The 17,500-nt window shown below is 41.1% G+C and overlaps 1 protein-coding gene across 3 annotated transcripts in view; it reads left to right on the top strand.

Moving 5' to 3' along the window:
- Nucleotides 1–1,505: 1,505 nt before the first annotated feature.
- LOC135101375 (liprin-beta-2-like) overlaps nt 1,506–17,500 on the top strand; it is a 25,902-nt gene continuing 9,907 nt past the window's right edge. For 2 of the 3 annotated variants that reach the window (XM_064005277.1, XM_064005278.1), the window contains exons 1-4: nt 1,506–1,982; nt 5,384–5,657; nt 6,835–6,937; nt 7,087–7,183. In XM_064005277.1, coding sequence (XP_063861347.1) covers nt 5,573–5,657; nt 6,835–6,937; nt 7,087–7,183 — 285 coding nt within the window. In that variant the 5' untranslated portion in view covers nt 1,506–1,982; nt 5,384–5,572. Of the gene's footprint in view, nt 1,983–5,383; nt 5,658–6,834; nt 6,939–7,086; nt 7,184–17,500 lie in introns of all 3 variants that reach the window. The other variant, XM_064005279.1, reaches the window with a different exon arrangement.

A 17,500-nucleotide genomic window follows, 5' to 3' on the forward strand; every position in this document is an offset into this window, starting at 1 on the left:
ATTATTGCCTCCTCAGATTACGTCCTGGATAACTCACCCATGTCCTTCATCTCTGGCTCCTTTCTTGGTGTTCTTTCTTTGTCACTGAAGAATTACTCTTGCTTTTCCTGTGATACAATCAACTGTTGTAACTTGCACAGATATTACTGTGTGACGCATGTTTCCACGGTTGTACGGCCTGTATTTCCTTCCTGTCAGAAAGATAAGTAATTCTCAGACACACGCCTGTCGCCTATTTTACTCCTAAATTACTTCTAACTTCGGCGCCTTGCTATATTGAACACGTCATATCAATTTCATCTTGAGTTTATATTTAAAGCTGCATGGACTTTTCCATTGATTTTCAAACATTTACCGTAAAAGCCTTAACTAACTTTAGCTGACTTAAAAGATTATCACGTCTTCATGACGATCTGCTTGAAAAATACTTGTCCTCGGCCACAATGCCCACACCTCTTGAGGTGAAGGGTTGGGGGGAAGGGGGGAGGGAATTGGGATTCTTTGCAGTCTGAGTCTGAGTCATGTTGGTTATCTCCACCAGTGCTGCATTCCTTTCTGTTCTATATCACTGTTGTCACGGGCATTGTCCTGCTCTTCCTATTAACCGCATCTCCCTACCCAAGATGACTAGACGCCAAACTTCACTGTTGTACATTTCTCAAATCGATTGTCCACAATGCACTGATAGCAGTCACACATCATTTATGTTTATAAAACGACCATCCTTCTACTTTATTCACTCCTAACTGATTTCAATAATACGGCATTTCGGAAATGGTGTGTTTTTAGGTGTTTCTCGTCCCTGAACGGTGAGAGCGACGGTCATTCCTCGTCCGCGGTGCCCATCACGTAGATAGGAAGTGGACGCTATTGTATATGCATCCCATGGCGCCCGGAACTACTTTTTTTATTAATGAATTAATTGTGTTATTGATTTTTTTTTTTTTAGCAAATTAAGTAAACATAACTACTGACGTGTTCCCAGTAATAGCATATAAATAAGAAAAAAAAATGGAAGGGATCATATTTTGAAACATATTGATTTATTAAAATTTATTATGGTTTTCAAAGGAGATTTCACGATTTTAGAAATAATTTATAGAGGATTTTCCACTATTAAGTGAGAAAATAAGAACCTTACGATCCCGCATTTCAAAATACAGCAGTTTTCTTGAGGAACCAGCCTTGCTCTATCTTACGGAAGACAGGCGCCTTTTGTTGAATGCAAGACAGGAAGGCCGCTTTAGTCACATCAGTGTACTATAGTGTGGAGCTGTGAGGCAAAGTCCTGTTATTTCTCCTGCTCTTTCATTACTGGACATTGTTTTGTAAGTGCTTAAAGAACCATCAAATTCTGAATAAAGGGTTGCGTCTCCAGACATTCACTGAAACGGTGCCAGAAAGCTGTGTCATTTCATTAGGGAGGTGAGGCCCACATCATTCATCTGACAACCCCGTGTAACTTAACCCCCATAATATTTACTCATGCGGGCCAGCAGACAATGGTCAGGCAGCGTCTATACAAGGCCCGCTCTCTCCGCCTGGTGGGCCTCGCTCCCCCCGCCCCCTTCCTATTCACACCACCTTTGTTATCAAGAAATTCATGGTGGTGTAAATTATTGAATTATTTTCAAAGTTTTGTTAATATTGGTAATGTTTGTGGCTGTATTTATATGTTGAGTGTGCGATGTTTGTGGAAATGTGCAACAGTTGGCTCGCATTTCTTTATTAATGACATTCAGGATTTTATTTATAATGATGACAAATGTATCAAATTTATTACCATATTTGATAAATGGAATAATTTAGATGCATAACAAGTAACAGTAGCAGTGCCGGGAAATTAATAAAATTTAGTAATTTTTAAGAAATGTTTGTTTACAAATCTCTTCCGGTGGACACTTTGCTACCTCAGCAGGGCTTTGATTCGGGCTACGTCCCTCAGGCTCCTGTCAAACTTCAGTTATTAACTGAAAACTAAGGTTTGTAAAATGACTTATGGGTTGAGGTGTTTGGTGAATAGAGCAGTGAGGTGCTGGGCGCCAGGCGTCCGTTGGGCACCGTTGAGGTGAGGTGCTGGCTGGGCTGGGGGCGAGGCACTTCTCACAGGTACACAGGTGCTAACACAACACAGTTCACCGCGGCGGGGCTGGAATAATAGCTGGATCATTTTAGAGGATGGCAAGGACAGATGAGCAGGTTATTTAGTCATAGTACAGACACTGTGGTGCATGGAGATGTTATCAGTGAATGACAGATTTACTTTTGTAAATAATGGTCTCAGTTGGACCAAAAGATGCTGTTTCATGTGAACTTGGTAGGCTTTGTGATAAAGATATACTGTAACCACATGCTGCTGTTGATTTAGTTTTCTTATTGAAATCACAAAAATTCTTTGCCTGATATCATGAAGCACCACACACTTGCCATTAATCTCATGGTAATGTTGACCGTGCTGAGCCGTCACATATAGTTTTATTTGTCTAGTTTCTCTTGTGAACCATGGCCAGGAAACAGAGTGTGACAGGGAGAGCTACTCAGGAATATTTTGGAACGGTTTGAGAATATATAGGTACGACATTATACATCCCTAATCTCCACCCCAGGACATTTAGGCTTTAGGTATATGGTATGGCTTCCTTCAGGTGGCTGCCTGATGAGTTTGATGAAATAGAGGAGACAGTTAAAAGACATACAAACAACTATCTACCTGTCTATCTATATGCCAAGCTGGTAATTGCACACAGGGTGATCCAGATGAAACACTGCACACTTTTACACTCTTACACACTGTTACTCTTACACTCTTGCACACTGTTCACACTCTTACCCCTATTGCCCCCCGGTGGAAAGGGATAGTCTCGTGGACCAGCCACAAACGACACCTTGGTAAAATTGTATAAGTTTTATGTGCATCCTACAGTGTGATTTATGCTACTATGTTATTGCTGAGGCATTTAATATAATTATTATTGTGAATCTCATTATGTAGGTGCAGAAATACATGGTAGTAATTGAGGATACAGAGCCATTGTGAGTGTGTAAATAAAAGGTGGGTCCCATATTCATTACTAGACAATGGGGATAAGTGTGTAGTGCCACCTATGTGCAGGGCCTTTGCCTTAGTACATAGCTGCCCTTTGAGTATGAGTATTAGGTTAAAATAATTATATGCCCAACCTTTTATCACCAGTGTGGAGATCAAGAGATGGACAGAGCTGCTCCCATTAATGTCAGGATGTAAGGTTATGTAGAAAGTCCATACAAATTACATCATATAGATTGTGAGCATTTGGGCTGGTGATTTTCTGTGGCAGAGAATCAAAATGATATTGGTGCTCAATTCCTGTAGTTTTACTGGTGGCTCTGATGGCTTTAGGTTTAGTTTGGAAATGTACTTCACTGGTTATAGGTATGAGAGAGCAGATCTTACTTGGTAATTATTATGGTGGTTACATACAGCACAGCAAGACACCAACATGTGAAATGTGTGGCAGGAAAAGATAGGCCTGCTGTAATTATGCTTCAACCACTCTTGAGGGAACACTATTCCCACAAGTGGCTGTGTGTAGGGTGTGATTTAAATCAACATGATCCATCAACAGTTACAGTGGGCAGCCACAGTGGTGTGGCAGGTAAAAATAGACCCAGTCACTATTTTTTTGTGACTGTCACTAAAAAGTGGCTTGTGTGCAGGTGCCCATGTGCATTCATTTCTTGCCATGAAATAGTGGCAGTCATCATCCACTGAAAAGTGTCCCATGTGCCGGGGGTCTGTTACTGAAATAGTGTATGTACAGGGAAAGGAGAAATGATGACTTAATAATTATACTCAAGAAACTAAAGGTTACATTTTTAAGGGTCTTAGTCTAATTTAGTGAACTTGATATTTTTTTTGTAATAAATATCTTGCTTGAGTTCTGCCTGATGAAGTAACATGAGGTATGTGGTGTGAGCCATGGCTAAGAGCTGCCTTGTTGCTTTACTGGGCAGTTTCATCTAATAGTGTCAGTCTAACACAAGCACGCAGATGAACATATTTGAATTAGTTGATTGAACAGCAATATCTCTGTGATGTGGCAAAACATGTATGTGCCATCCAGTGAGTGAACTTCATTGCTCATGGAGTACAATACATCAGCAGTGTGGATAATTTGTATTTTTTAAGCTTTCACAAGTGTGTAGTCAGAATGCTCAGTGTGGGGTGTGTGGCAATACAGGCGTGTGTACAAGCTGCTGCATGCTCATATTTGTGTGTCTTTGTAAATGCTATTTGCTTACATTTTTATCCTTTATTTGTGAAAAAAATTATATATTTAAATTGAAAGTATCAGTCAATCAATTACAGTAAAATCCCTCTTATCCGGCATCAACGGGACCGCCGACATGCCGGATACTTGAATATTGTCAGATACTTGAATAGAAGTGAAATTATGTCCACAATCACCACCCTACACTCACGCATCTTACCATAAAAAAGATCAGCTGATCTTAATCAGCAGCTGATCTGATCAGCTGCTTAAGTGTAAGCACAACACACTTCCTCTTTTCTACAACTTTAGGCATGATGAAGGCGTCAGGCAATAAACAGTGCACACGCAGGACTGAGTCACTGAGTAAACACAGTGCAGTGGGCCGCGGGTGGCGCGAAGCAGTGCGCTCTGGTGGCGAGGGGTCAAAGTATACCTCGCGCGGGAATTTTAATCGATTTTATGAGTACACATTGATTTTTTATTGATTTTAAGGCTCGGGGAAAAATGTGCCGGGTACTCGAATGCCGGATGAGAGAGATTTTACTGTAATACTTAATGCCATATATCTTGTATGGGATGGCCATGGTAGGGGTCTGCAGCACAGCGGTCTCACAAGAGGACATATTGAAAACACGATGTGATGACTGTGACCACAGCAAGGCCAGATTTGTAATGAAAGCAGGAGTGTGGTGCCAGAACAGGGCTAGATGCATCAGGATAGAGAAGTGGGCAGGTAACACTGGAAGTCAGTGTTTGTCCAGTGGAGTGGATGTGGCATCACATTGGAACTGTCGGACAAGACTGTTTTTTATTGATTTTTTTTTTATTTACTTATATATTTTTTTTTTTACTTTTGCATTTGATTTTCTAGATGATTAGACTTTCTAAGTATTATTTCAATTTCAGATGTCCACTTGCTTCAAATGTAAATGTATATCCACAACTTGTTAGTGCAGTTTTGTCATGATTGTGCTTGTATTGTTTTGGCTTGCTGTGGTCAATATCACATTTCACTGTTTCCTTGTAGCTTTTCTTGAAGCTGTCATGTGTTACTTGTTTTGATTTGCTTAGCAGGAAGCAGTTTGACTGATGATTTTGTGTACATGAATAAAGTTTTTGTTTTATTACAGGAGCTGAAAGGTGTAATTTGGAAGAAAATGAGCAAGCAGTTTGTATGATCCTTTACAAACTAAACCCATTCTGAAGCAGCTTTTGTACAAAAAGGGTGAAGAATCCCTATTCAGGTGTTTACTGTAATCCAAAAACACTCAGGCTCTTTGAAAAATCCACAAGGTTCTCATAATTTTTAAAAAAGCACAATGAGTGCCCAGCTTCTACCTCCCAATGTGGAAGCTTCTAAAATGCTTGAGGCTGCCTTGCAACAAATGGATGGCATCATAGCAGGTAAGTTAATAGCACTGCATGTATTCTGGAAATAGATAAACATGTCTAGAAAGTCACATGGATGATCATGGCAACCATTTCTTAATTGTTTCAGTGCATAGTTTGCATTCCTAAAAGCTTTGAAGTTTGGCAGTTAACCACATGAGTTTGTGCTGTTTTTGTTCAACTTCTTGAAGCACTGTCTGGGATAAGTGTTCACCACAACCAGTTAATTTCTTTCCTCTACTTTGTTTTAAGTTTCTTGTCTTCCTTGTCTGTAATGTTTTTTTTTTCTTTGAGGTTCAGTTTTGAGATTAAAAAGAAAGAAAAAATTCACATAGGCTTTGATAGATAGCTTGTAGACTCATTTATCAGAGGCTTGGATAGTTGGTCCTCATCTGTGACAGTGAAGGCAGGCATTTTGAAGTGACACATGTAGTGGCTGATGTCACTCCTTGATGCACTCATCACCAAGGACAGGGTTGCTGGCAACATGTATGTATGTGTTCTTCAGCCACTTGATAACAGAGAAGTGCCCAGCTTGCAGCAGAACCCTTGCTTAGGACCTCAGGCTCATCACTTTCATGCACTGACCTCTCAGCCTCTGCCTTCCAGTTTGAGGAGGTTGTCATTCTAATTTTTCACTCTTTTATGTGAGGCACAGGGAGAAAATATTTAGTTGAAAAAGCAAGTAAATGTACTGAAACTTAGGCTGACAGTAAAATATTGAAATTGACATCTTGTATTTCAAGTTTAGTAAAAAAACTAATTGTAGGAAAAAAGTATGGATGTGAGTGAAAAGTGAGTCAGTGTTTTAAGAATATGATTGATTTTGGAATGTTTTATTTTATGCATTCTTGTATTTTTTTTATTTTTTGTTTTGTTCTTTCTTAAATGCACTGTGCAGGGAAAGACTATTTATGTTATGTCACCTTGCATTTACAGAGAAGGCAAGTTCTGCTAAAAGTTCTATTTTTGCTTTCATGGCTGCCATCTTGTGCGAATAGGGAAGGGCTTGCACTTTACTTTATCATTGCTTTCTGCCTCCAGTGCGTGATGTTAAGTGTGGGAAACAGCTGTAAAGTAATTGTCTGTCTCAGTATTCAGCTTGATGGCTGTGGCAAGCAATACACTACATCACAACAGCATGTATACACATAATGTGTAGAAGTATGAAAATACTCCCTTACCATTCTAGGCACACAGTTGGAGTTGGCCAGCCTGCCTGACCGCAGCATGTCTCCCAGCCTGGCTGTGTTAGAGGCAGCAGAAAAGCTGCGACAAGCTGTACAGATGTCACAGGTGAGATTTTAGTGTGTGTTGATAATTTACAGTAATCTTCTGTAGTATCTCTTGCCTACTTGCAGTAACATTGTGGTTAGGCAAGAATGAAGCAAACCAAATGCAGCACCAATTTTTACACGAGCAGTTTCTTACAGAATTTTGTGTTGTTTGCGACATACTTACAGGATGAAGGAGAAGTGGAAGAGATACCTGAGGAAATGAGGAACTTCCTGCTTGAGTGGCTGAGAGGACGAGCTGGAGACGTGAGTACCAATAATTTATGAATTTTTGGGGGGGTGTCATTTTGGCGGCAGGCTCAGTGGCGTAGGCAGTTCACATAGTACACAGTGTGACCATTGTCATTGTAACCTGACCCAAAGAATGCCACCGTTGCTTCTTTTGTTAAACCACAGGCCAAGTCTTACCACCAGAATAAGTAACTTGCTACACTTTACAGTCTTGATACCACTTAGTAACTGAAAATAATTTTGGACCTATAAAATATGACTGTTTATTTTTTGTATCAATATTTTACAAAAGCATATAAGATGCACTGGCTTATGTCCTGAGAACTTGGTTTGAAAGGCCAAATGACTCGGGGGGAGCTGCTGAGGGTTAAACCTGAGGCAGGACACTTTGGGCACATAATTCTTCAATCAGGCCATGATGTTCACCATGGCCAAAGTCTTACCACCAGAATAAGTAACTTGCTAGACTGTACAGTACACTAGCCAGTACACTCCTTTTTAAAATTCATTACTCTTTTTTTAATCAATTAATGTGGTCAAGACAGGAAATAAGGATGATCTTAATCCAGCAGTAAGACAACTCCATTCATCTTGGTGGTGTAGAGACCTGTATGTTACAGTGCTCCATACACTCGGCTTAGAGGCCACCCACCAGTGGAAGAAGCTGTAATGGTGGATAAGACATATTTTTTGATGGAAAAGTTGAAGTGGAGATTATGGGGAAGTCACTGAGTCAGCCGCCAGATGATGGGCCTGCCCAGAGGTGCTCCTTACTGTGAAGCACCACTACTGACTCTCCTCTTTCCTTCCCTGTCCCTCTTTAGATTGATGACTTAAGGTGTTGGTGTTTGCTTAGAGTGAATTAGTATAATGCTGAAGCTCTAATTCTATTTTCAATTGTTACTTATTTATAAAAGTCATATTTATGTGCTCATGTATGGTTACTGTATGTTACATATTTTTTAAAACTTGATAGTGACAGGGTGAAAACTGGCTTGTGGCTCAAGGTGAAAACTGTTTAGTGATGCAAAGCAGAAAACTGGTGAGTGACATGAGGTGAAAACTGGTTAGTGACACAACCAGGAGTTATGAAATTTTGGTTTGTTGGAAGGGAAATTAATTCCTTTTGTGGGAGGGAGTAATGAAATTTTGTGGGGAGGGAGTTACGAAATTTTGGTTTGTTGGAAGGGAAATGAACTCTCGTATGGGGGGAGAGTAATGAAATTTTGTGTAGAGGGAGTTACAAAATTTTGGTTTGTGGGGATGGAAATGACCTCTCATACCCTGAAAAGAAAAACACGCCATCCTTTCCATGCACTTTCACTGAGACAATTTGTGAGATGTGCTCTTTATAGTACATTATAGTGCATTTGCTTCCCGCTCGTGTGCTTTGGGACAGATCCAACAACAGTAATTGTGACTGAACCATGACTACACAGTGTCATGAATATTTGTTACAGATTGCATTGTGTTACTACTTAGTGCAGATGAGACCGTATAGATGTAGTATTTTCTCATCTGTCAGTCTGTATGAATCTCAGTCAGTTTATACTTTTTTTCTTTTTATTAACCTTGACAATACACAGAGAAATGCACTGTGCCAAAGATTTTCTTTTTTATTTTGCATCTCAGTGTGTGTGTGTGTGTGTGTGTGTGTGTGAGTGAAGAGAAAATAGCAAATCACATTATATATTGCTGCTTAATATTCCCTTTTGTAATCCTTGAATGGGTGTTTGGGTGTTGAGGTTGAGTTGGGGCTGTAAATCTCTCTCTCTCTCTCTCTCTCTCTCTCTCTCTCTCTCTCTCTCTCTCTCTCTCTCTCTCTCTCTCTCTCTCTCTCTCTCTCTCTCTCTCTCTCTCTCTCTCTCTCTCTCTCTCTCTCTCTCTCTCTCTCTCTCTCTCTCTCTCTCTCTCTCTCTCTCTCTCTCTCTCTCTCTCTCTCTCTCTCTCACTTAGAAGAAAATAATCTCTTAGAAGAAAACAACTTACTTAAAAATACTCAACATGGCTTCCACAACAAATGCTCATGTTTGACGAACCTCTTAAACTTCTATTCTGAACCAGTATGACGAGAGTAAAGTGGTAGATATAATATATCTTGATTTTCAAAAAGCCTTTGACAAAGTCCCCTACAAATGCTTAGTGATTAAACTAAAATCACGTGGTATCCAAGGTGATATGTTGCGATGTGTTGAAAACTGGCTAAATAACCATAAACAAAGAGTTGTAATAAATGGAAAAGCAACCAAGTGGACTAATGTAACCATTGGGGTACCACAGGTCTTAGGACCTGTTCTCTTCCTTGTTTATATTAATGACATAGATGAGGGTGTTACTAGTATAATATTGAAGTTTCCTGATGACACCAAAATTGCAAATTCCATAGTCTCTAACGAATAAGTAATAGAAATGCAGAAAAATCTAGACAAATCAACTCAGTGGGGGCGAACCTGGCAGATGAGTTTTAATGCAGATAAGTGCAAAGTGCTTCACATAGGGTATAGAAATGAGAAAGTGAAGTATATTTTGAATGGTACCCAACTTAAAAGTGTTGACAACGAAACTGATTTAGGAGTGACAATATCGAGTATCTTAAAACCTAGCCAACAACGTTCAGAAGTCATAAAGAAAGCAAATAAAGTAATGGGCTTAATCAGCAGATCTTTTGATTATAGATCTAAGGATGCAATCGTCTCTTTTATACTGTATAACTCTTTAGTCCGTCACCTTTTGGAATATTGCGTTCAAGCATGGTGTCCCTACTACCAGAAAGACATTGATAAATTAGAAAGAGTTCAGCGTAGAGTAACAAAAATGATACCAAGCCTAAGAAACAAATCATACAAAGAGTGTCTTAAAGAATTAAATCTTTTCCCATTAACACAAAGAAGACTCAGAGGCAACTTAATACAGTTGTTTAAAATCATCAAAGGCATTGATAACATAGACTGCAGCAAATATTTCACAATAGACTCTTCAAATTACAAGCGAGGAAATGGTTGTTGGGAAATATTGTTGGGAAATCCTTCAACTCTCACAAATCAAAAAACTATTTTTTCTATCAAGTAGTTAATCTTGAGACGTGATAGACTGCAACACCGTAGAGACTTTTAAACACCATCTTGATAAATATCTTGCCTGCAATCCATGGCTAACAGCATTTGTTTGTTAGTGATTAACTTTCTTGCCCTTAGGAAATGTGGGCACCTCATTTCATCTATTTTCTTTTTTTCCTATATATTTTTTATTTATTTTATTTTATTATTATTACTTTTTTTTTTTTTTTTACCCTGTAAGGTATTTATTTCTGACCTGTTTTTCCTGTACAGCTTATGCCGGAGGGAGTGGAGGGTGGGGAGAGAGCTTTCTGCTTTCCTGTCCTTTTCTTCTATCACCTTAGTAGTCCTAGGTCAGGTCACCTCGTGAGGACCGCAAGGTCTGGTGTGGCCTGTTTTTCTATGTAACTCTCTCTCTCTCTCTCTCTCTCTCTCTCTCTCTCTCTCTCTCTCTCTCTCTCTCTCTCTCTCTCTCTCTCTCTCTCTCTCTCTCTCTCTCTCTCTCTCTCTCTCTCTCTCTCTCTCTCCCCATTAAATTCTAGAAAGTGCAGAGGGTGGTGATGCTATATATATATATATATATATATATATATATATATATATATATATATATATATATATATATATATATATATATATATATATATATATATATATATATATAAAATCTCTAATCCTGTCTCACACAAGAGGGCGAGGCCCTCTTGTGTGATTTACTCAGCCGCTCAAGCTCATGGTTTATTGCAGAAGCAAACGAGAAAAACTCTCATAGACTACTGTCCGCACCGAATATGAGGGAATATGACGCGGTGAAGGTGGTAGCGGGAGAGGGAGGGTGCGGGAGTAAGGTTACGAGGGCCGGAGCAGGAGCGTCACCACTATTCTCGAGGCGGTGGGGCCGAGCACTCTAGCAGTGACGTCAGGCCTCCGTGTGTTCAGCAGGAAAACGGTTTTAGTAATCCCTTCAGCCTTCATCTTCTGGGGCTTGTATTTGACACGCTTTGGACTTTCACAAGGACTTTTTTTTTTTTTTTTCAGAGCCACAAGGATTCAGTTCTCATGGGTATTTTTTCCCCACTTACGATGCGGAACCCGTTAAACTATCATGTGAATCAAGAACACGTCATATTAAGATTCTGTTTTTCTACACGTTTTGGGCTGTCATAAGGAACCATTATTACCTATAACAATAACAACAACAATAGTAGTAATAATAATAATAATACTGATGAAAATAGTGGTAGACATTGCCTTCTCGTCACTTGTCTAGTCGGAATTGTTTCCACTAAGTCAAAGTATGATAAGTCGAAGTGTCATGGGTGTGTTTTTCCCACCGATAATGCGGAACCCTTGTTAAAACATAAAAAAAAAAAAAATCGTAGCTTAAAAATGCGACTCCTTTATCAGTAGAAGCCAGACGTTACCAGACAACCACTCAACCTTTACATCTTATGGCGGGTAGAGCGGCCAGCAGATGGGGTACATTCTCCTGACGGCGTGCACCTGAGGTCTTTCTTTGCCTGTGCGTTGCTGCTGATGAATTTAGGCCATGTGGTAGTGGTAGCGGTGGTGGTGGTGGTGTTGGTGGGAGGAGTGATGGCATGGATGGAGTGAGGCTGTGCATGGTGTGTGTGGGGATGATGTAAGGCGCGAGGTGCAATGGTGCATCCCCCGTGCGATTGTCTGGCAGGGAACGAGGAATGTTTCATGTTTACGATTATTCTCTCTCTCTCTCTCTCTCTCTCTCTCTCTCTCTCTCTCTCTCTCTCTCTCTCTCTCTCTCTCTCTCTCTCTCTCTCTCTCTCTCAGTGGCTAGTTTGGTATATTATCAGAGAGAGAGAGAGAGAGAGAGAGAGAGAGAGAGAGAGAGAGAGAGAGAGAGAGAGAGAGAGAGAATTCAATCCGACTCATAACAAACTCTAGTGGCAACTACAAACATACCAGAAATAATGCTAATGTTTGACTCTAGAGTGGATGGGTCAATAAATTTATCAGTGGGAGCAGCAGTGCCCACTTTAGTTCACTATTCCACCTTGGCGATGGCCTAGAGAGAGAGAGAGAGAGAGAGAGAGAGAGAGAGAGAGAGAGAGAGAGAGAGAGAGAGAGAGAGGGGGGGATGAGCTGAATTTAACAATACATTTAAAAGCTGATGCTAATCACTACGATAAAAAAAGAAAAGATATTTGCTGTAGGAATATGATGAACTTGACACTAAACGCACGTGTATTTTAACCTATAAATTGTAACATGTTTTGATTTTAATTCCAAATGGTGTTCATTATTTTACTTTTTAATTCTGTAATGGGGTGTGTGGATGCAAGAGAGAGAGAGAGAGAGAGAGAGAGAGAGAGAGAGAGAGAGAGAGAGAGAGAGAGAGAGAGAGAGAGAGAGAGAGAGGCACTTGTGTTTACTCGCTACAGTTGCTTGTTATTTTCTGGCGCAAGCGTAACTGACACTTGGTGATTTACTGGCACACCACGACCTACTACTGCTCTTTCATGCCTGTCCTTAAAACCAGCCACTGTCTTCCCCCCTCGCCCTCTTTCCATCACGCTGAGGAGACGAGGAGGAGGGGAAGGCGAGGCAGAACTTAGGATTATTCTGAAACATTTCTGTGCCGCACCCCGACTATTTTAAAAGGCCCTAGTTGAAGATACACTGGTTCTTAAAGCAGTTTTTACGGTTCTAGTGACTGATTAATAGGGGAAACACTCTTGGGAACCCGGCTAATGATCTCCGTGGCCTTTGAGAATATCCATGGTGAGAGAGCAAAGCGCTTCAGAATACCGGCTTAAGTTAGTGGCGCTGCTGTGGGGTGATGGTCATGACTCAAGAATGCTCTTCTCTTCGTCCTCCTCGTGTTGTTGTTTCTATAGTCAGTCACAGTGTGTCTCTCCTTGGTGCCTCTCCCCCAAGTCCCCGCTCACTGTGTCCCCTTGCCGGCTATTTGTGGCAGTCATCCCACCCTTCCACTCGTGTCTCTTTTTCTGTCTCGATCTTCCTTTTTTTTAAATTTTTTTTTATTTTTTTTATTGTCATTTACTTGTGGTGGTTTGGCTTATCGTGGGTATTAATTTATTGTTTTCGTTTTGTTTGATTGCTTTTGTTTGCTTTTTTTTTCTTTCTTTCTTTCTTTCTTTCTTTCTTTCTTTCTTTCTTTCTTTCTTTCTTTCTTCTTCTTCTTCTTCTTCTTCTTCTTCTTCTTCTTCTTCTTCTTCTTCTTCTTCTTCTTCTTCTTCTTCTTCTTCTTCTTCTTCTTCTTACTACTACTACTACTACTACTACTACTACTACTACTACTACTACTACTACTACTACTACTACTACTACTACTACTACTACTACTGTACAACAACAACAACAACAACAACTACTACTACTACTACTACTACTACTACTACTACTACTACTACTACTACTACTACTAACTACTACTACTACTACTACTAATATTACTACTACTACTACTACTACTACTACTACTACTACTACTACTACTACTACAACTACAACTACTACTGTACAACAACTACTACTACTACTACTACTACTACTACTACTACTACTACTACTACTACTACTACTACTACTACTACTACTACTACTACTACTACTGTACAACAACAACAACAACTACTACTACTACTACTACTACTACTACTACTACTACTACTACTACTGTACAACAGCAACAACAACCACCTCCACCACCACCACCACTACTACTGCTATTACTACCACGTACAATAAGTTAAAGTTATGCTGAGTAACATATGAATACGTACATGACAAATTCAAGGAAACGAAAAAAAAAAAATAATAATAATAAATAAGAAAGAATAGCGGAGGGAAGCCAGAACGAGACAGGACAAATATTGAACAACGCAGATGCGCTTCCGCTCTTACGCTTCATGATGGCGTCTCTTTTTTTGCTGGGTCTACCGGAGCTGCAGAAAAATAATTATCGGGGGAAAAAAGAAATATGCAACATGTTGTTAGAAATAACTCCCTGTTTTTGTCCTGCCGTCTTTTTGTTCCTCTTGGTCAGAACCTCTCTTACATAAAAAAAAAAGGAATCAGAAAACCCTTTTTTTATAGGGTGAAATGTTTAGTTACACATTGATCAGATAACCGCTCTAGACGGCAATGCTGTAGCCCCTGTTCATTTATATCATCACTTATAACTGCGTGTAGGTAAGGGGCTTAAGCTGTAGAGTGGTGACCTTGCTACCCGTCAGGCTCGCCAAGACGCCTTGAATTAACGAGGCGAGGTGCGTGGCTTAACTCTCCTGGGACACATTCATAAAGGCTGATAGAAAGGGAGAATGAAGGATGCGACGGGGAATCAGAACATAAGATTTTGTTGAAAAGGTGTTCTGTCTTCACTTAACGAGGCGAGGTGTGTGGCTCAGCTCACCTGGGATAGATTCATAAACGCTGGTGAAAAGAGGACAGGGACACATTTCAGGAATCAGAATATTGTTGAAGTGATTTGTCTTAAGCGGACGAAGTGAGGTATGTGCCTAACTTTCCTGCGATGGATTCATGTTATGGTGGATCAGTGAGGTTGACTCAGACGAAGTTGTCACCGCTGTACTCACCATATAACAGTAGTTTATATTAAATAAACCTACCTAACATCCACATTCGCCTGAGCTCAGCACGCACAGGTCAGGCAAAGAGGAGGAGAAAGAGGAGGAAAATCTAATACAATAATAGTAATAAAAACAACAACAACTAGCTCCAACATTCATAAACACTGTTGAAAAGAGGAGAGTAAGGATATGACGAGGAGCGAGACCTTTGTTGAGTTGTTTTATCCTGCAGAAGAATAAACATGTAGGAATAAGCTAAGGAAGATCCGTAATACATTTCTTTCTCCACGACTGACTGAATATAACGCAGAGGTCAGAGAGGTACAGATTATTACGCAAGGGTATTAGGACATTGGTGGCTTATTTACCGTCTATTTATATTCATGCCTTCCTTACTATTACCATTGCGTAAAAAAAGAAAAAAAAATCACCAGACACGAAGAAGTAAATCAGACTAAATATAGAGTAGGTTTTTAAAGTCACTTTCTTTCTCTCTCTCTCTCTCTCTCTCTCTCTCTCTCTCTCTCTCTCTCTCTCTCTCTCTCTCTCTCTCTCTCTCTCTCTCTCTCTCATCTCCCGCGTAAGGCTCACTTTTTGTTGACCTGACGAAATGCCGTGCTGCTGCTGTCGTCGAGGCTCTGTCGCCGCCCGCGTGGAAAAGCCGCGACACGCCGCCGCCTCCTGCCGCCCCATTAGTTATTGTCGCTGCCTCACCGCCTTCGCCAGGTGTGGGGTGGCTGGAGGAGGTGTGCGGCAAGCGAGGTGAAGAATATGCTTTTTTTTTTTTTTTTTTTTTTTTTCCTCCTTTCTTTTTCATACCCACATGAGTGACTGCACGCTAATGGTTCCTGGCTCCTCCTCCTCCTCCTCCTCCTCCTCCTCCTCCTCCTCCTCCTCCTCCTCCTCCTCCTCCTCCTCCTCCTCCTCCTCCTCCTCCTCCTCCTCCTCCTCCTCCATCTAGTGCTGACTGAGGCCACATTGCTCTGTTTTACCAGCTTCTCGTGACTGACAAATTCTTCCTTTTCATTTATCAGAGAGATCGGATAGGGGCAGAAAAATTGATAATGAAGCCCCCTGGCCATTCATTTTCGTACCAAAGGCGTAAGAACGTAAGAACATCAGAAAATAAAGAGACTTTAAAAGGCCAGTTGACCTAGACAGCTTCTCCTTGTGCCCACGAAGTCCACAAATAACTCCGCCCTGTTTCACTACCCTCCCTTACAAGACTCAAGTCACTCCTTTATATTGGAAGTCATCTCGCTAGACGGACAGACAGGCGGTAGCTTCCCTCACGCCCCTCCCTTTAAGACTTCGAAGCCGTCATCCTTCAACCTTTTCACAACTATGTATGTGTATATAAAGACTTCTTGGTACTAGGAAGGTTTGAAACAATTTATTTTCAGTACGTGACAGCTACCTTGCCTTACCTCTTCCCTTCCCGTCCCTTGGTGCCTCTTAGAATAAAAAAGAAAGAAAAAAAAAATCTTCGTCGAGAGATTAGAGTCATTTTCTTCAGTTTTCCCTGACAGCTTACAAGATGCACGCGCGCGCGCGCACACACACACACACACACACACACACACACACACACACACACACACACACACACACACACACACACACACACACACACACACACACACACACACACACACACACACACACACACACACACACACACACACACACACACACACACGTTGCCCTTCTTTACTTCCTCACTCATAACATGCCTTAGAAAAATAGCTAGAGACGGTTGTATCTGCTGTCTTTACCTCAGCAAGAACACCCCCACCCACGCCCACCTAAACACACAAGAAAATCCCAGCAGCCCAGTAAGCATTTAAACCTCAGTGCTCTAACTATAAGGCCAGACAGACAACAGGGCTCCGGTGACATTGGCTTACTTACCAGCCAGCATTACCATCCATCCCAGTCCTTGCCCACACTCGCCCTCCCTGCCCACCACCCACATTCCTGGTGCAGAAGGTGTCCCATTCTAACAATACTGTGCTACATACGAGCCAAACAGGGCGGGAGGGGGTGGGGGAAGGTGCCTGTGTGTGTGTTTATCCTGTCACCTAATTGCTGCCACGGTGACGTCTCCCTTCCGCCACGTGGCTCAGTTTTGTGTGTTGTGGCTCTTGGATGCAGCGCTGCACGTGTTTTCTGCTGCTCTTTGCCTCACCTGTTTTCTCAAGTGGTAGTCATCAGGTAAAGGGATAATTAAGATTCCTCGCGCTCAGGTGTTACGATGTGTGGCTGCGCAGCGTGTCGTGGAGTGGTGATATATGCATGGTCTTGGTATATCTGAGGTCCTGCAGTGCTCACGTCACCCTCGTGTAGCAGCCGTAGTGATGCAAAGTAATTATGACAGTTACAGTTATTTAGTCTTTATATTTTAGTGTATGTTTTATTTCTTTAATGGTTAAACGAGCCACTTTAGTTTAAGATTTCACGTGATGCACCACAAACGGGAGCAGGTGAAGGTCCACGGCGCATCCTTCACTCCACAGGGAAGATGTTTGAATGACATTAACACGCTCCCATAGAAGTATAGATATCTGGAATGGACTAGAAGAAGTAATAACAGCGAGGAGTGCGTATTAACCGAAAGGGAAGACTGGATAAATACAGATTCACAGGCAGGACAAGAGTGTAGTACAAATACACAACTATAG

The sequence above is a fragment of the Scylla paramamosain genome, chromosome 6 (genome assembly GCF_035594125.1).
Source record: "Scylla paramamosain isolate STU-SP2022 chromosome 6, ASM3559412v1, whole genome shotgun sequence".
NCBI lineage: Eukaryota > Metazoa > Arthropoda > Malacostraca > Decapoda > Portunidae > Scylla > Scylla paramamosain.